Source organism: Nannobrachium achirus (assembly GCF_963921795.1).
Source record: "Nannobrachium achirus genome assembly, chromosome: 5".
Classification (NCBI taxonomy): Eukaryota; Metazoa; Chordata; class Actinopteri; order Myctophiformes; family Myctophidae; genus Nannobrachium; species Nannobrachium achirus.
The window spans coordinates 1,081,850-1,101,978 of NC_137814.1; the positions used below are offsets into that span (position 1 = coordinate 1,081,850).

Consider the following 20,129-nt stretch of genomic DNA (forward strand, 5'->3'; position numbering starts at 1 on the left):
TGGCTCGTAGGGGAGGCTGTGGTCCTTCGCTGTGTGTTCCAGCTCAAGGTCTTAAAGGACCCCCCCTGAATGAGAATGTTTCCACAGACCTTCTTACCTTGTTAGGTTGATATGCCTCATTTCTGAATCTGCCCCTGTTCTGAGATCTGTAGTTTAGTCCCCACTGCTAAAACAGGCTTATAGTCACTATCCAAAAGTGCACATTTCGGCCGCTTCCATTTTTTTTTTATGAATCGTCCAGACATGCTTCCTAGACATAGCAGACACGCTATGGTTAATAGCCTGTTTACCAGGGCTAAGGAAAGCCATGCTGCCTCGAGCTCTCGCGAGTGTGGTGTCTGTAGGAAGCATGTCTGGACCATTAATAAAAGATTTATTTTTTATTTTAGGAAGCGGTCGAAATGTGCGCTTTTGGATAGTGACGATAAGCCCGTTTTAGCAGTGGGGACTAATCTACAGTCCTCAGAACAGGGGCAGAAATGAGGCATATCGGCCTAACAAGGTAAAAAGGTCTGTGGAAACATTCTCATTCAGGGGGGGTCCTATTTTGGTCTGTATCACTCCTTTAACACATCCTGTGCCAGCATTTTCTTTAGCCATAGACGGCCACTCTCTTATTTTGATGGACCGGAAGCTCACTGATCCCAACTTGACGATTCTTTTTTTTTCACCCGAACTAGTCCCCGTTCAGGGGGTGATCAAAGATGGAGGATTGTTGTTGTCAACCGAGTGGTATTTTATCAAATAAATATGCCAGCATTGGCATAAAAAGTCTTTTTTCGAGTAAGTGGACTCTATAAAGAGTTGAAGTACTGCTCGCACTGCCTTCGGTGGGGAAAAAAACACTCTTTTATAAAGTGTTCATTTATGTACTGTGTGACATCAGAAAGAATCTGTCATCAGTTGTGACTCAGCATGACTGAGGGGCAGTCATTTCGGAAGGCAGGGTTTTTCACTACTGCTAATATGATTTCTTTTTTTTTTTTTTTTCTAAAATGAAAAAAATACACAAATGCATCTCAAACTATCTAGGCTACATTTCACTTAAATGCCAGACCTTAACCCATTTAAAGCCTCTGACTTTAACGGATTATAAAGTCCACGACGCCACCTTCAGGCTCCCATTCACTCCCGTTATCTTATTTTGAAGGCCAGAAGTCCATAGCGCGAACACTTGCGGTCTGACGTCATCGGGTCCTGCGCCGGAACCGATCGTTGTTTACGTGGTGCCATGCTGGATTGCATCGGAGCATTTATACATGTGTTATATAAGCGAGCATCTGCCTCCATCCTAGCTTCTAAAGTGTAGTTTTGAGATAATGGACATTAAATATGAGATCCCCTGTCCACCTCAATGTTATGGGATGACTATTTTGTGCTCGTGGAGCCGTGATGATGATGAATCAGCGACGGATTTCGTCTCCGGACATTCGGCCATTGTACTCGGTATTGCACTCGCCGTTACAGTAATATATTACTTTTCACGAGATATCTCGGGATCGGCACTGCGGATACTCGAGTACTTTTCACGAGATATCTCGGGAATGGCACTACATCGGTTAACTCTGCATGTAAATAAGACTTTTTTTAATTAATGTGAGAGATCGTCAGGTCATTTGCAGGTTAGACATTTATTTAGAACTTGAATATCTCAAAAGTAGTATTTCAGCATGGCATCATTCTATAAGCCATATCTTCAAAACTGTTGGGTCAATCTCCACAACCAATATATCATTTTGTAGCTATGATTCCCAGCTTTCAAATGAAATGAAAGAATGAAAATGAGAAAAAATGCAATGACTAGCCCTCAGCCACGCTGGGACACAATTGTGTTCGGTGTGGTGTCACACTGATGTCATCAGCTAGATGATTCCATATATGGAGCCATAGTTCGTCCGGGTCTAAGTACCGTTATTGTCAGTCTACTCACAAGCGAAGATAACATCAGTAGCCACACAACTGGAGTGGACAGGTTTGTAAGATGGTGTGGTGAACACCACTTACAAATGAATGTGAAAAAGACACAGGAGATAGTGGTGGATCCAAGGTCTGCAGGCGACTACACCACAATCTCCATAAACGGTCATGACATCAAACAGGTCGACTCCTATAAATATCTAGGAGTACTTATTGATTCCAAAATGAGCTGGCACTGGCACAGGACTGTGCCAGATCACCAGCGCCTTCATTTTCTCTGTATATAGGCTCAGACTATTTGGTGTATGTAGAAACATTATGTTGATCTTTTACAGACCCAGCATTGAGTCAGTTATAAGGTATGGTATCACAAGCTGGTTTGGAGCTGGTCTGGAGACGGGGAATTAACTTTTTAGACATTTTAGGATAGTATTTTTTCATGATTCACCATGACACAGCCTATTTTAAAATATCGTTGCGACGTTCGAGGAAAATTGAGAACCAGCATGAGTCGAACCGAGGCGGGCTCTTTGAAATGAACGATAGGATTCGGTTCACAGTAGGGAGCCATTCCTTTCTAATGAACAGTGGTGGGAAAAATACTGCAATCAAGTAGAAGTTTGGAATGTTGTCTTGAGTAAAAGTAAAACAGTATTGGTATCAAAATGTACTTAAAGACAAGTACCAATATTAGAATGCAGAATGTCCTGTTTCACAGGTTTTCCAATGAGTAAAGTAAAAAATTGCAGATCTACAAACGCGACGCATTGTGAGCTTGTAGATCGGCTATTTTCAAATGGCAGGTATGTACCTATATATGTCCGAAATAAATGTATATAGGGTTGAAGTGATTTGTAATTATAATAAAAATCTACAGAGTAACTCGAATGAGCCAGTCTTTTGAACGGCTCTTTGAAAGGAACTGATCCCAGAGATCCGGCTCACTTCAAAGAGCCATAAATCCCATCTCTAGCTCTTTTAATGCGATGCTCAAACTCGGTTGTTTTCGCTTTGATTGGGGTTGAATCGTGGAGGCGCCGCGTTGCATTGTGGGACGCCGCTATCCAACGAAGTGCTTGAAGTGACCATCGGCTGTACGCTTCAAAACCAGGAGAAAGTAGTGCACATTCCAAGGGTAGGTTAAACCAGGAGAAAGTAGTGCACATTCCAAGGGTAGGTTAAACCAGGAGAAAGTAGTGCACATTCCAAGGGTAGGTTAATGTGGTCTACGGAATGGGACAGCACTCGGCGCGGCCCAGTGATGTCATTGCCCTTGAAATGCACACTTCGTAGTGCACATCCCTTGGATTGGGAAGCGGCTCATGTATGGGGTTTCTAGCCTGGCATTCGCTCATACTAATTCCACAATCCACACTGCTTATCGGATATTAGTCTGGACTAACCTTTTTAATATTTTTTCTTCTTCTTTTGCTCCAACAGAAGCGTCCGCTTCCTGAATGATGACCATGATGATGAGGTCAGAGGTCAAGGGTCGAAGCGCCTCTCCTCACAGCGCCACCTACAGGTCGGAGGTGAAAGGTCGCAGTGCCTCCCCTCACCGCCTCGCCTACAGGTCAGAGGTTAAAGTAACTCAGTACATTTACTTAACTCGTTAAGTGCTAAAACCGAACAATTTCGCTTCTTTTTTTCAATCCAATACAATATCATTTTTGCTATTTTACTTACCCTGAGCTGCTTTTAGAGACGTGGGTGGTCCTGGCTCGTCCATCGCTTTCCAACGAGCCATTCTACGTGTTCCGACGATTTATTCCATTGAAAATGGTTTAGAATAAAGTTTATCTATGCGCGACGTATCCGAGGTCGTTTCTTTAATAAAATGAATTAAATAATCTGAGGCCTCAACGAAGCCCCCGTCTAAATTTTCATCCAGGCCGAAAACCGCGATCTCTTTCCACCGGCCCGTAATCGGGTAACGCCGCCGCATCGCGCTGCCTAATCCAATACATTCTCACATATTTAGAGCCCTTTTTCTCTGAACTGTGTTCCTATGTTAACGAAAAAGTTTTTTTGCGGCTAAATAGCCTCAAATCGGGCTTAAAAAAAAAAAGCAAAAAAAGCCTATAGCTAACTGTTAGCTCTCTTCATCCGGGTCATGTTCATAACACTGTTTACAGTGAAATGACAATCCACTTCTGCGTGGGTACCCGTATGTTAGTGGTGGCCTACGGGGGAATGTCTGGCACTTTAGCGGCCTCTTGTGGCCCTTGGCAGTCATCTGTTAAGTACTGTAGATTCTTTTTTGGTATTTGTACTTTACCGAATACTATATTTGCAATTTCCATTACTTTTACTTGAGTACTTTCTCCACCTCTGCCTGCAGGTCAGACTTCCACGCCATCAAGTGTTCCTTCGACCCCGCCCCCCTGACCCCTGACCCCGTGATGTCAGTGAGCAGGGGGCGTGTCCCCAGCACCCGGGGGTCAAAGATCAGAGAGAACATCTTCCTGCAGATGGACCTGAGCAGACAGGAAGCTGCCACGCCCACTTCCCCCCAACCAGGGTCCGTTCCTTCTGACTCTTATTTTTATTTCACTTAGTTTTTAACACATAGAATGCCATCATAGGGTTAATGGAACTCAGCCAGGCGCATGCATGCGCGTCGTGCGTGCATAGATCGGCGTCGGTGATGGCTCCGCATCATAACGTTAACATGGTATTGTATAATCTATTTCAATGGATTAGCAGCGCTAGCAGCTAGCAGAGCTAGCAGCTAGCTAGCAATTCCGGACATTTAATTGTAAGGGTGCCCTCAGACCAAAATACATATGAGAGTGGAATCCGCGTTCCGCCAATGCATTTCAATGAGAAGAATATGCTAGCAGCTAGCAGCACTAGCAGCCCCCGTCCACATAAGATGTAGCCAGAATAATGCTCTGTTTCCCAGAGCTCAGCACGTAGGGGCGGCATAGCTCAGGGGTAGAGAAACCGTTATTAGAGCACGAAGGGTTCCCAGTTCGATCCCGGGCTCCCCCTGAGTTAATGTCGAAGGGTCCTTGGGCAAGACTCTGAACCCCTAGTTGCTCCCGATGAGCAGGTTGGTACCTTGCATGGTTTCCTCCGCCACCGGTGTATGAATGTGTGCGACTGTGCGTGAATGGGTGAATGTAATGCACAATCCATGTGAAGCGCTTTGGATAAAAGCGCTATGTAAATGCACCATTTACCATTTAGCACGCGTCATCAGCGAGCGCCGCTGAGGCTTATGGGTAATGTAGTGTTTTTGCTAATCTGGCGATAATATAGTAATATTGACCAGTAAGACTCCCTAATCGGGAGATAAGCGACCGTAGGTGGCGCTAGAAGAGGGCCATGTGAGAAATGAGGGGTGGGGTCTCCGCGTTGCCTTGGCGGACGAATAGGTACCGGCCCCGGCTCTCCCGGATGCTCCTAGCCCGAGTTACAGCATTTTATGTGAGCTGCAGTGGAGGGGGTCCTCCACTGGGGGCGCCACCACTTTTGCATCCGTTCTGGAGCACCAGGAGTGGGTGGTCCCCGGGAATTCCCCGTGAGCAGCCCCGGTGGGGTGGTCATTTTTGCACATTTGGTAATTTTTTACACCTGGGGGTCCTCCAGGGACCTGGGGGTCCTTGGAGGTTGTAGTTTGGCAGGTAAAGAGTGTGTGTGCAAAATTTGGCATGGATGGGGGCAACGGTTGTGGAGATATGAGCAGGGCAAAAGTGTGACGTTTGTGACATGTGACGGACGGACGGACGGAGAGACAGACAGACAGACAGACAGACAGCCGGTGGAGGTTTTGGTAGTAAATGCGACCTACGGTCGCAATTATTATTTATTGGTAGAAACGCCAGGAGTGCCAATTTTGATATAAAGATGTTTCCAGACGTCTTTGTGGCCATTTAGGCGTTCTATGTGTTAATTTAATTAGTTTTTAGAGCGGTGTTTGCTAGTCGATTAGTTACAATATCAGTTTGAGTTTAGTTTTAATTCGTTTTAGTATTAGTTTTTCATACTTTGGGTTAAGTATTGTGTAATAAAAACTCAACGCAAGATACAATTTAGAAATAAATATTCAGTTTCTGTTGGTAAGGAGATAAAAAGGTGAACACCAACACAACAGAACAATAATGCAGGCCATTTTGGCAAAAAGGTATTTGGGCGCTACCCACACGTTTGGCTGTGTCGCTCATTCCACGAACGCCCGATGCTTACAAGCTGTACCTCGTTGTAAAGGCGACGAATCAACGATACAGATGATATAAAACACAATACCATTTAACTCATTTGCTGCCCCCTCCCGAGTTTCCTGAGTTATTACAGTAGTCTCAGGATGCCATGGCCCGAGTTTCCCCGTAAAAAAAAAAAAAGAAAGAAAATCGCAATCGCGAAATTGCATGTTTAGCCCCATAACAAAAATGGAAGCCACTTTTGTTTACATTTGAAGGCTTCTATCTCATGAATGCCTTAACGGATTTCCAAGCGGATTTTTTTGTTTGAAAGCTGTGAAAAAGTACTACATATATGGTGCATGATCTAGGCATGGGCGTGCACGATCCGTGCACTAAAAAATGATCTGTGCACTAGAAATTTAGGAACGTGGCAGTGAGGAACTTGGGGGCCATTTTGAAAAGGCAATGAATGTATTAAAACGGGGACAGAAAAAATGGACTCAAGTTAAGTTTTGTCTCCAACATTCCAGCCTGCCGCTCGTCCCGTCCCCCAAGCCCCACCCCTCCAGGAGCCCACTGACCAGCGATGTGTCCGGCATGGTGGCCCCCCCTCCTGCCCCCCCGTCCAGTGATGTGTCCGGCGTGGTGGCCCCCCCTCTTGCCCCCCCGGCAGAGGCGCAGCGAGCAGCGCTGGCCCAGAAGTTCTCCGTCACCCGCCGGCTGTTTGAGACCAAAGGGGCGGAGCTAGCCACGGTCACAGCGCTCAGGTACGGACAGTATAACCTCTTACAACCAAAATGTGGAAGGCCTTACCGAAGGCCTTAAAGAGGCAGTGCCATAGTTTTGTACTTTTTCTGGTTTTCATGTGTCTAGGAGGTTGAAAGTACTTCATTAGACCCCCTGGTGTGGTTGTTATGAGCAATTATGTATTCTCTTGGTATTTGTTTGTTTTCTCTTGGAGGCTGCCACCTTGTGGTCAAAAGTGTCAGTTAAAAAACACACATACTAAGTATGTCACAGAATCAACTCCTCCCCTAATTACCATTCACCCAACACTGTGGGGTGTGGCTAACTTCAGCTGGGTCACCACCCACCATGACATCCATGCATACTTAATGAACTGGGGGTGTGGCCACATAAAAACCCAATTTTAACTCTTTCTGTATACTTTTTTGGAAAAAATCTTCCTCCTAGTATAATCATAATACCTGATAATCATGTTTTAGAGGGGGGGGGGGGGGGGGGGGAATCATGGCACCACCTCTTTAAAGGAGTGTGGTTCCCTAGCATCCTTTAACCCTTTCCAAGCCACGGGGAGCCCCTTAATGTTAAAACCGTACTATATCGAACTTCCTAGGGGGGGAGGGGCAGCCAATCGTCTTCAGATTCAGATTCCTTTATTCACCATTGTGTAGAACACATAGGAATTTGTTTTGACAACATAACAAGTGTGCATTCAACATCCTTTTTTCACATATAACATGAAACGAAACCAACAACACAAACAACACCGTGCAAGAAAAGAAATAAAATAAATATATTATAGTAAAGTGCAGTAGTGTTCAGACCAGTAGTGCAAAAGTCATAGTTCTGGTATCCCTAGGGGGCAAGGGAAGAAGGGAAACCAGCGTCAGTGAGCAGCCTGGCGGCTGAGGGGAAAAAGCTGTTTTTGTGGCGCTCTGTCTTGGCCCCCAGATGCCGCATCCTTCTCCCAGAGGGAAGCAGGGTGAGGAGGCCGTGGCCAGGGTGGGAGGGGTCCGCCATGATTTTTCTTGCCCTCCTCAGCGCCCTGGAGTCGTGCAGGGACTTGAGGGAGGGCAGGGGACGGCCAATCACCCTCTCCGCAGAGCGTATCACCCGCTGCAGCTTGACCAGGTCTTTTGCGCATGCAGCGGGGAACCAAGTGATGATAGAGTGGGTGAGGATGGACTCGATGATGGCCGTGTAGAACTGGGTCATCATGGACCTCGACAGTCTGTAATTCCGCAGCTGCCGAAGGAAGTACATCCTCTGCTGGGCCTTTCTCAGGAGGGTATTGATGTTCAGTTCCCACTTCAGATCCCTGGAGATGATCATCCCCAGGAACTTAAAGGACTCCACAGAGTTCACCTGGATGCCTTCCAGCATGATGGGAGGGGGCGGGGCTGGGTCCCTCCTGAAGTCCACCACCATCTCCACTGTCTTCAGGGCATTTAGCTCCAGGTTGTTGTTGTTGCACCAACTTTGCAGCCGCTCGATCTCCCTCCTGTAGGCTGACTCGTCCTCCTTGGAGATGAGGCCCACCAAGGTGGTGTCGTCCGCAAACTTGAGGAGCTTGACCGACGGGTGGCGGGAAACACAGCTGTTGGTGTACAGGGAAAACAGTAGAGGGGACAACACACAGCCCTGTGGGGAACCGGTGCTGTAGGATGGTGTTGAAGGCCGAACTGAAGTCGACGAACAGGATCCTGGCATAGCTGCCGGTAGTGTCCAGATGGTTTAGTGTGTGGTACAGAGCCATGTTCACGGCGTCCTCCGTGGATCTATTCGCTCTGTACGCAAACTGCAGCGGGTCCAGCACAGGATCAGTGATGTGCTTCAGGTGGGCCAGGACAAGGCGCTCCAGGACCTTCATGACCACAGAGGTCAGGGCGACGGGTCTATAGTCATTCAGGCCTGTGACCTTGGCCTTCTTGGGGACGGGAATGATGGTCGATGCCTTGAAGCATGCTGGGACCTGACCCAGCTCCAGCGAGGTGTTGAAGATGTTGGTGAACACCGGGGCGAGCTGGTCAGCGCAGTGCTTCAGGACAGAGGGGGAGACAGAATCCGGGCCGGACGCCTTCCGGGGGTTCTGGCTCCTGAACAGCAGTTTCACCTCTCTCTCTGTGACAGTGAGAGGGGGTGGGGGAGGGGAGAGTGGTTGTGGCCGGGGGGGGTGGAGGGGGAGGGCAGGGGGGGAACTTTCCTTTTCCCTTTTCCCGTACTTTCCCGTATTTACCGAAATAAATGATTTTCATCCGAAAATCGGCGATTGTCTAACCTTCCCTAGTCACCACTTGTGCATCGATAGCTCATGGCTGGGCTGAGATGAAGCAGAAGTGATGTCATTGGCCTTTCCTTTTCCAAGGCACATTATCCCATTCGGTTACTGTCTGTACCCTGGTGCTTGTACAGCAGCCATGCTAGGGGCTATGCTAGCGAAAATTTTCAGTTCTGCTCTTGAGTCACACATGGATTAATTGCGGGGACATTTACGTGAACGGATCGCGCACGCGAAACGCACGGGGAGATCGATGATCGGCCAAAACACCCATTCTATCCCAACGGAGATCGAGAAAATCACGGTGAGTTACTGACCTGGGGAAAAGAAAAAAAAAAAAAACAACGGCGCTGTTCAAGATGGAGGGGCTGCGGGCTCATGTTTATAAACATAATATTATGTCTCGATCACAATACAATAATAGAAATTTCACGGCTAATCTACCAACCCCCATTCTATTTCGGCTTAGAAAGTGTTAAAATCGCCCTGAAAAACCACTTACAGGCGGCAGCCATTCGCAACTGGCAATAACAAACCTAGCCCAGCCTCCCCTGACCCTTCTTTGTATTTACCTACTGTATATATTTTTTGCACTGTTTATTTTATTTTGATTTACTTTTTTTTTTTTTATATATCTACTGCATAGTACTGTGTTCTATCCGTCTGTCATTCAATGTTATATGAGATACAATGGTTTCCTGTGGAAATAAGCTTGGTCTTTTCTAGGATCTCCTTTTAGTAGACCTTGTACCAGTGAACTGTACCGTCATGAAACTGTACCTTTTTCTATGCAAACTGACAATAAAGTCTTCAATTACCCATTAACTCCATGTATTTCTGAAGAGCAGTTTGAAATGAGGTTTTTCACATAGGAATTCACTGGGAAACTGTTTCTTCCAAAATCTCAAGACTCATTATTTCTCATGATCTTGAATCTTGTGTGTCACGGTGGTACAGTGGGTAGAGCTGTCGCCTCACAGCTAGAAGGTCCTGGGTTCGATTCCCACTGGGGGACGCTGTGGGCGCTGGGGGCGTGTTCCTCCTCCATGTCATCAGCGCCCACACCCTAGGTGGGGTTGGCGAAAGGACCTTTCTGTGTGGAGTTTGCATGTTCTCCCCATGTCTCCTAGGGTAGATACCCTCACAAAAGAAAAATGCAGTAATCCTGGTCTCTATACTGCCTCCCCCTGGCCAGCCGGGGCGCCTGATGGAGGGGAAAGGAACTGGTTGGAATAACGTGTTCCTTCCATGCGCTACGTCCAAACCGGGGTAAACCCCCCCCCTGTCAGGTGATAAGAAGCAGCCTGCTCACTCCTCATGCACTGAGCTCAGTTCAGGGCTCTGCCCAGGTTGGCAGAGGGAGAGCAGAGCCCAGGATTACAGATAAGATATTATATTGGCACTGGGTGAAAAATCTGGGTTACAGAAATGATGAGATAAAAATGATCTTGATCTTGTCACAGGTTGGACAGCAAGGGACGACCAGAGGATGGAGATGACTCCGCCCCCAGCCCCGCCCCCTCCCCTCCCTCCACAGAGGAAGACCACCGAGAGCCTTCATCATCTGGTCACCTTCCAGCTGAGACCACAGCTGGACAAGGTCTGATAAATTACATAATCATATATGTTAATTAATGCTTTATTAATGATAGTTATGTTATAATAGGGATTTATTAATGGAAGGTCTGATAAGTTAATAGGTTTATTAATGGTATAGTTACATATTGCATATTCATTATGTTAATTAATGGTTTATTAATGGTACAGGCACATATGTTAATAGGTTTATTAATGATATAGTTATTGTGTTTATAATTGCGACCAGTTTACCATGAGAAATGTCGCAGTTTGTCTCCGTGTCAGTCAGTCAGTCAGTCAGTCAGCCAGCCAGCCAGCCAGCCAGCCAGCCAGCCAGCCAGTCAGTCAGTCAGTCAGTCAGTCAGTCAGTCAGTCTGTCTATGGGTTGGTTCCCTTGTCACTGTGACGTCACAGGTGACAGCATGTGATACCACCTGTGCTACGTGTTTTTACGTCATTTTACTTCAGTTAACTCAAATGTTTGTTCAATTCTACAGTTTACAGTTTAGGCATTTAGCAGACGCTTTTAATCCAAAGCGACTTACAATAAGCAGATAATACATCACTATAATAAACAAGATAACATGTCAGTACATCAACAGCAATATAACAAATATGAATATCAATCTAAAAAAAAAAACAATACAATCAGTAAAGGAAAAGGATTCTAAAAAAAACTAAAAAATTCTAACTAGCTTCATGTATGGTCATTGAGCGTTTCATTAGTGCTAAGGGTTTAGGTGGAGTCTGAAAAGGTGAGTCTTCAGTCCACGGCGAAAGCTAGCGAGTGAGTCCGCTGATCTAAATGCGACAGGGAGTTTATTCCACAGTTTGGGGGCCAGGAGGGCAAACTGTCTCGGACGAGTGTTTTTTGTCTTGGGGTTTTTAGCGAGGGTTCTGTCAGCATCCCTGTGTTGGCTGATCTGAGTGAACGGGTGGGGGTGTAAGGGTTGATCAGGTTTTGGAGGTATGGAGGAGCCATACCTTTGGCTGCTTTGAAGGTCAGCATCAGTGTTTTGTATTCAGTGCGGGCAGCAACCGGGAGCCAGTGGAGGGAGCGGAGAATTCTAGTTTGGGTTATTTCATTAATCTTTGTTTGCCTGTTCCCTCCATCTGTCTCCATTTGTCTCCTCCTCCTCCATCCGTCTCCACCTCCGTAGAAGAGCAGTCTCATGAAGCTACGTCTCCAGCAGCAGCAGCAGCCATGCTGCAAAGCGAGGACGCCACACGGAGAGGACAGACGCTGGACCTCCGCTTGACCCCCCACCTCCCCCCGGTGTCCCCCAACCTCCCCCACCTCCCCCTGGTTTCCCCAGAGGACCCTGACGTCCCCCTGGGGTCCCCAGAGGACCCTGACGTCCTCCTGGGGTCCCCAGAACAGGAGTCTGTCCGGGCGGAGCTGGTGGACGTGAAGGACGAGTCTTCAGACAGCGAGGAGAGCGAGGAGAGGAGGAAGGAGGTACCGTTCACATGACCCCAACCTCATCTATCTATCCATCTATCCATCTATCCATCTATCCATCTATCTATCCATCCATCCATCCATCCATCCATATTCAACCTCTTATTCATGCTTGGTTTACTGATTATTCCTATTCCCAGAAAACACAACTGTGATTTAAACTAGACCAGGTCAACCTGGTTGTGCCAGACCCCCTGTCTGTCATCATCATTTATGACATCATGCCTTTTGTAGGCATGTCATCATCATGTCATCATCATATATACCCTTTATATAGAAAACCAGGACAGACAGACAGACCGACATTTGCTTATGTAGGCCTACCCATTTCATGGGTCTGGCAATAACTAAACCATCATTTTCTGGGGCAATTTTTAGCCCAAGGAATGTTTTGTGCAAAACAATGGATGGATTCAGCATCATGACAAACCCCTAGTTAGACCCCTCACATCCTACTTAAATACCCAGAAATAAAATGTTTTTTTTTTCTGGGTATTTTCCTCCTGTATAGAAAGTCGATGGGAGCCCAACTTGATTTGGTCGCTGTGGCGACCCCGAAGGTCGCTGACTCGGGCGCCCTAGCTAAATCATTAGAGCAAAGCTCTGGGATACATCTGTGTAAAATGTGGCGCTTTTAGACTGATTTGCATGAAATTAGCATTTGCTCCCCTTAAGGCACTATTACTGATTGCGACCGTGAGGTCACAAGTTACAATGAAAAGCTCCACCGGCTGTCTGTCCCTCCGTCTGTCCGTCACGCCACGTCACACTTTTGCCCCTACTCTTATCTCCGCCACCGTCGGCCCTATCCATGCCAAACTTTGCAGGAACACTGTAAAACTTTAATATTCACTCTAAACTCTGACAAGTGAGTCTTTTTCGGTGACTTGACGTTCTATATTCTCCCAAAGCCCCATAGTCAACAGCGCCCCCGGGAGGCACATGAATACCATTACAGTTGAATGAAGTGTATTTGGGCATGGAAGAATCTTGGCCAATGTGGAAGCTGGTCAGCGGGGACCAGACCCGTTTTCAGGAACATTTTGAATCAAGTGGACTGCAGTGTGAAGTGTTTGGCTGTACTTGTGCTGTACTAGCCTAGTTCCAGACCCTGAATCGCTAGCCACACCCCTTTAAAATTTTGTCTTGGCGATTCAGGGGTCTAGAAGAGCTCTCATTGAAGAGGCTTTTCCCAGATCTCGCTATGACACATCAGTAGCAGGCATGTTATGTTGTGTTTGATTACTAGTTCGTAGCGCTCCTGTTCTGCCTGTTTCTTCGGTTAGCAAGTAGCACTAGCAAGCAACAGGCTAGCCACTAGCCAGCCACATAACAACACTACGTCATCTGCTGTGCTACTGTTGTGTTGGTCACACGGTGAACCAATCGCAGAAGACTGCCTCTTTGGCAACGCCCATCCCAGAAACTGCCTTGGATGAAAGCAGGTTCAGACTGAATAATGGAGTGAAACGAAATGTCAATTCAGGCTTAGTGTCAGGCTAGTGCTGTACTACATGTCTGTCTAATGAAACATGTTGTCCAATCAAGGAGGAAGTGGAAGAGGAGAGGAAAGAGGAAGTGGAGGAGGAAGTGGAGGAGGAAGTGGTCCTGGAGGACGATGTGTTTGAGGAAGGAGAAGAACACGGAGGACTGGGAGCACGGAGTCCTGGAGAGGAGAGCTTTAGAGGAGAAGAGGAGGACCTGGAGGAGGTAGGGGTGGAGATAATGGACACATACTATATCAACATATTTTCCCAAAGCTGTATCACGATACACTTATCTTATCACAATTCCTTTTCATGTTGGTTTTATGGTTATTTTTAACCATATTTTCTGTCCAGGAGAGCTGCAGAGGAGAGGAGGAGGACCTGGAGGACACAGAGAGGAGGACAGAGGAGGAGGTAGGGATGGATGGATGGATGGATGGATGGATGGATGGATGGATGGATAGCTTTATTATCCCACAGGGGGAAATCAGTCGCCCCGAGGCAGTACAGCAGTTTAAGATTTAGAAAGTTACAGAGAAGTAAGAAAAAAGAAAAGAAAAAAGTACTGTAGTGTGCAGTCAAAAGAAAGCAAGGCACAATAAAAAGAAGAATATAAACATAAAGTGTCCAAGAAACATTCAACGCTCATAAGTGTCACATCGAGGTGGGATGCGATATGGACACATATCACCATATTTTCCCAATTTGTATCACAATATCTTATCACTTTTCTTTTTCATGTTTGTTTTCAGGGTTATTTTTCAAGTGACTCAACAGTACAACCACCTACAAGTTAACACAAACTAAAAGAAAAAGGAGTAACAGACCAACGTGGTCCTCAATGACCAAAGTGGTCCTCAATGCGGGGTCCAGGGACTCTCTGGGGTCCTTTTGGGAGGTCTAAATTGACCCTTACAAGTATGTAACTCTGACAGTATACAAATGAAACCAAATGGACCCGTAAGAGTTAAGGGGAGACCATGACATTTTAAAGTTTAAGACTTAGACAAAAATGCAGGTTTAAATGAATTCTGCAATTCATCTGCTGTATTAACAATTCAACAGGATTTTTTATAAGGCTCTCCCTCATTGTATCACGATACATATCGTCACTGTCGGGCAGAAACCTCGTATCTCCACGTTTAAAATGCGTACGTTTTTTCGCAAAGTAAAGCCCCGCTTCATCATTCAAGGCTGTCGCACAAATGTAGTGAAAACAGCAGATCTACAAGCACACAACTTGTAGTGCTTGTAGATCTGCTGTTTTCACTAGTCTAAAATCTTTTTCAAAATGATAAATACAAAATGAACGGTATTTGGACATACGTGGTTTCCACCTGACAGTGACGATATGATACCTCTGAAAAGGCATCTCGTGGAGACATTCAGGGACATGGGACAAACCGTTTGTTTTGTATTTATCATTTTAAAAATGATTTAAACTAGTGAAAACAGGAGGAGAGGAGGACGGACAGAACCGTGGAGACGAGAGGGGATATATATATAGATTACAGCCCTAGTGCCAACCAGGGGCATAGTTCCGCCGGTTTAAAATGACTCCAATACGGAACTAAAACTTCCTATGGTTGGCCGCTAGTTGCGTTGTTTTCCCCCCCGGCCGATCGCAAAAAGAATTGTTCTCCATTGGACCCCATTCATTTTCTCCTTTTCGTTTTCTAACTTAATTAACACTTTCATACATACTTTATGGTTCCTATCGCTAGTTAAAAAATGCCTTTCAATCACTATGATATGCGTTTTGTGAAAATAAGGTCCCATTTATGTTAAAATTGATGATACATTTGCGGGGGCGTGGCCAACTAAACTGATACCAGCCGGCTGTGTTCTTCTTCGTGTGCTGTATTTCGGGAGGCTCCGACCACATTCTCCCATGTATCCCTGCGGTTGCACGTGACCGTTGGCAGCCAATAGCATCCTCTGATGCCTTTACAATCTATTGATGCGACACCCATGCCAAGGACCCATATTGTGTCATTTGCGCTGCATAGAAACCAATGGCTTCACTTTGTCCCTATATTTTTTACAGTCTATGGAGGGGACGGACGATGCAGCAGGAAGCCATGAGGAGCCAGGAAGGAGAAGGAGAGGCAGTGATGGAACGGAGAACGGCTGCTTCACGGACCAGGAGGAGGAAAGAGGAGGACCAGGAGATGAAGAGGAAGGAGGACCTGGAGATGAAGGATCAGCAGGACAACAACATGATGAGGAGGAGGAAGCAGGTGGATCTGGACGGCCTGGAGATGAAGGATTAGGAGGACCTGCTGGTGGGTCTGCAGAAGCAGATGAAGAAGAAAGAGGGCCTGGAGGACCTGCAGATGAAGGACCAGCAGAACAACAACAACAACAACGAGACCCTGGAGGAACAGAAAGATCTGCAGCAGACACAGGAGAAAAGCAGCAGATGTTACCTGATTACCAGCAGACCCCTGACATCCAGGAGATCCAGCTGACCCCTGACCTCCAGCTGACCCCTAACCTCCAGCTGACCCCTGGCCTCCCTGCCCTCAGCGACCTGGAGGAAGAAGAGGAGACACGAGACACAGGAGAACAGCAGCAGATGTTACCTGATTACCAGGAGACCCCTGCTTACCAGGACATCCAGGGGGTCCAGGAGATCCAGGCACAAGGGGTCCCTTACATCCAGCAATCCCCTGATTACCAGGAGACCCCTGCTTACCAGGACATCCAGGGGGTCCAGGAGATCCAGGCACAAGGGGTCCCTTACATCCAGCAATCCCCTGATTACCAGGAGACCCCTGCCTACCAGGACATCCAGGGGGTCCAGGGGGTCCCTGGCCTCCAGGGGGTCCAGGGGGTCCCTGACTACCAGGAGGTTCCTGGCCTCCATGCCCTCAGCGACCAGGAAGAGGAAGAGGAGACTGGAGGTCAGAGGAGGAGGAAGGTCAAGTTCTCCACCGCTCCCATGAAGGTGAGGAACACGTGCACACACACACACACACACACACACACACACACACACACACACACACACACACACACACACACACACCACTAAGGCTGGTTTTACACTGGCAGTCAAATCCATCCTGCATCAGATCTGAGGCCACATCCAGAGTGGAATCTGATTGGTTTAAAGACGGGGTGAAATCAAAAACATGTTTTTCACACTTTTAGAGCATATCTGTAGTGATAATATGGCCATACCTATAACACTAGATGCCAAAAAAATAGAAAATAAACAATTTTTGTGAATATTTATATCAAAGGTCCCTAAATAGGCCATTCTTAATTACTTCCTGTGAACAGAAATTCAAAAAGTGATGACTAGAGGTTTTGAATATAAATGAACCTTTGATTACATTCACCTGTTTGTTTCCCATTGCTGGCTCCCATTACTCCCATTACTCCGATTTTAAATCCCATCGCCTGAAGGGCTGGTCCCCTCGGATTGGTTCAGAAACACACAGGCTTCCTTTTCAAACTGAAACTTCAAAATAAAATACCCAAAATAGTCATTTCATTGGGTCTTTAAATGAGTCAGATCTGATTTCTAAACATGTCTGAACGCAGAAACCTGATCTAAGAAGCCAAGTCTCATCAAACTGTCCACAACCTCTTGAACCGTGCACCACTGATGTCAGTAGAGTGAGAGAATTACATTGTGATGGTGTAATGAAAATAAAACGGTAGTTCAGCATAGGTTTTACACTGCAGAAGAAATGCAGAGCAGCATTCAGTGGACAGATGGAGAAATTCAACTTCTCCTAACAGTTTGGAGGACGCCTCAGTATGGAAGCATAAACCTGCCATAAATAAAATGAAATGGCAAATGCATTTTCATTTTAATATTGTCAACAAATTAGCGGTAATTTTTTTAAAACAAAAATTCAAATGATCTTTTATTTATAATTTTAATTTTGTCATAGAATGAGCACCTGTATATGGAAAATGTAAACGCCAGTGCATTTTACATTCATTTTTGTTTCCAAAAATGTGTCCATTTCCTGAAAATTAAAAAGCAATTCTGTTATTTCAATTTCATTTTCGCATATGCCATTTCATTTTATTTATGGCAGGTTTATGCTTCCATACCTCAGTGCATGAGAAATGTACAGGAACAATTAAGACAATTCATGAAGCCATTTCTCACTGCATGGCAGAGAATGCGTTCACAAGATCCTAACTGCAATGTCAGAGGAAAATTAAGAATTTTAAAAACACAAAGAGAGAAAAGTCATGACGCCAGCGTTGTTACCACAGTAACCAAAGCAGATATGTCAACACAGGGAGGCTTTGGGTTGACGTTGTCAGTCTGAACTCACAGATCAGATCTGGTCTCTTACAGTTTGAACAGTCAGATCTGGTCTCTTACAGTTTGAACAGTCAGATCTGGTCTCTTACAGTTTGAACAGTCAGGCCAAAAGATCAGATTTGAGAAATAAATCAGATTCAGGCTGGATTCAACTGCAGTCTAATTCCAGCCTTAAGCATTTAAACCCCATCCATCCTAAACTTAGCTTGTGTGTGTGTGTGTGTGTGTGTGTGTGTGTGTGTGTGTGTGTGTGTGTGTGTGTGTGTGTGTGTGTGTGTGTGTGTGTGTGTGTGTGTGTGTGTGTGTGTGTGTGTGTGTGTGTGTGTGTGTGTGTGGCACATGAACACAGACATCAAAGGGGGCTTGAGCCCCTGCCCATTTATCCCTTTGTAAAAAGTGTCCTCTCCAGACCATGAATGCAGTTTTCACTGTGGTGAAAGAAATGCAAATGCCTCCTCTTTCCATGCCATACCTGAAGGCAGCATTCAAGAGAATTGCCTTGTCCAAACTCTCCTGAACTTGAATGCAGCATCTTATGTTGAAAGAACTGCCCTCTCTGTGTAGAAGCCAAGCATCGAAAATAGCTGACCTCCAAGCATTGTGAGCTTGGAGGTCGGCTATTTTTTCAATATTCTAACCAAAAGGCCCTTGTGCGTGTGTGCGTGTGTGTGTGTGTGTGTGTGTGTGTCAGGTGTACAGAGCGTACTCCAACTGGGAGTACGACCGCTCCAACCCCGGCATCGATCCCGTGTCGGCGTCAGCAGAATACGAGCTGGAGAAGAGAGTGGACAGGATGGATGTGTGTGCTGTGGACATAGAGAAGGGTGGGTGTGTCTACTTCATGGGGTCTTCAACAGGGGGTCCTCAGAGTTACTACAGGGGGTCCCTACAGGGGGTCCTCAGAGTTACTGCAGGGGGTCCTCAGATTTACTGCAGGGGGTCCTCCAAATCTTTGAGTGATAGAAACTTGAACCCTAGTGTCCATATTTTGAGAACTTTAGCCAAATATAGCCGATCTACAAGCTCACAACGCCTCGCACTGCGAGGCGTTGTGAGCTTGTAGATCGGCTATTTTCGGCAAAAAGCTTTGGTGTAGAGGGGAAAAAGAGCAGACTAAGTACAGAGTGAAAGGTCAAGTTTATTAAGTATTGACGGTTCAAGTGGTTAAATATCTGAAAACACAAATTGACATGAATCCAAAATAAACTCATGATTGTGCTGTCAAACGATGAACCCGACGTCATCTGCGTTCACTCACTCATTCCTTCCACAGTATAACGTCTGGACTTCCGGGGATTGGCAGCGAGTATTCTGATTATTCTCTGATCGGGGCCAATCAGTGACTGCTTCCGCACAACAAACGTAGTCTTTCCTGACAACAAGTGAAAAGCTTTCCCTGATTGGTCCATGTGTAGACGGTGACGTAGATGCTTGCTGCAGCATTTTACAAACAACAATGGCTGCCCTCCCGATGCAACAAGTGTAACAGTTAACGCTCTAACAATAAAACAAGCCATAAGTGCAGTTATGTCAGAGTTGGAATCAATTACAACAATTAAAAAGTAACACGGGGGATGCGCTAGCGGAGTTCATCGGCCAAAAAAACTTGTTTGTTTGCCGTTCTTCCGACTGGCTGAGAGATGTTTGCTACGCTGATTGGTTAGAGGAGTCTGTCTGTCAAGGCAAGTACTCCCGCCCACTTTTCAAGCTGCCAATAGGCCGAAGGCCAGACGTCATGCTGGGGAAGGAATGAGTGAGTGAACGCAGTATGACGTCAGTATGACGTCAGTATGACGTCGGGCCCCGCCAGGCTAGTCAAGTAGGCCTGCAGTGGATGATCTGAGTGTTCTGGATGGAGTGTATGGTGGTAGAGAGACTGTGATGTATGTGTTCTGGATGGAGTGTATGGTGGTAGAGAGACTGTGATGTATGTGTTCTAGATGGAGTGTATGGTGGTAGAGAGACTGTGATGTATGAGTTCTGGATGGAGTGTATGGTGGTAGAGAGACTGTGATGTATGTGTTCTGGATGGAGTGTATGGTGGTAGAGAGACTGTGATGTATGATGGAGTGTATGGTGGTAGAGAGTCTGTGATGTATGTGTTCTGGATGGAGTGTATGGTGGTAGAGAGACTGTGATGTATGAGTTCTGGATGGAGTGTATGGTGGCAGAGAGTCTCTCTGTGATGTATGTGTTCTGGATGGAGTGTATGGTGGTAGAG

General features: G+C 46.2%; 1 protein-coding gene across 1 annotated transcript in view; it reads left to right on the forward strand.

The window, feature by feature from the left end:
• Window positions 1-3,386: 3,386 nt before the first annotated feature.
• Window positions 3,387-20,129, forward strand: part of LOC308286158 (uncharacterized protein) — a gene marked incomplete at its 5' end in the record, with an annotated part of 82,224 nt that continues 65,481 nt past the window's right edge. The window contains 8 exons of the mRNA XM_080727114.1: window positions 3,387-3,490; window positions 4,259-4,438; window positions 6,596-6,693; window positions 11,826-12,124; window positions 13,676-13,837; window positions 15,662-16,414; window positions 16,499-16,564; window positions 18,600-18,732. Coding sequence (XP_080583240.1) covers window positions 3,387-3,490; window positions 4,259-4,438; window positions 6,596-6,693; window positions 11,826-12,124; window positions 13,676-13,837; window positions 15,662-16,414; window positions 16,499-16,564; window positions 18,600-18,732 — 1,795 coding nt within the window. The remainder of the gene's footprint in view (window positions 3,491-4,258; window positions 4,439-6,595; window positions 6,694-11,825; window positions 12,125-13,675; window positions 13,838-15,661; window positions 16,415-16,498; window positions 16,565-18,599; window positions 18,733-20,129) is intronic.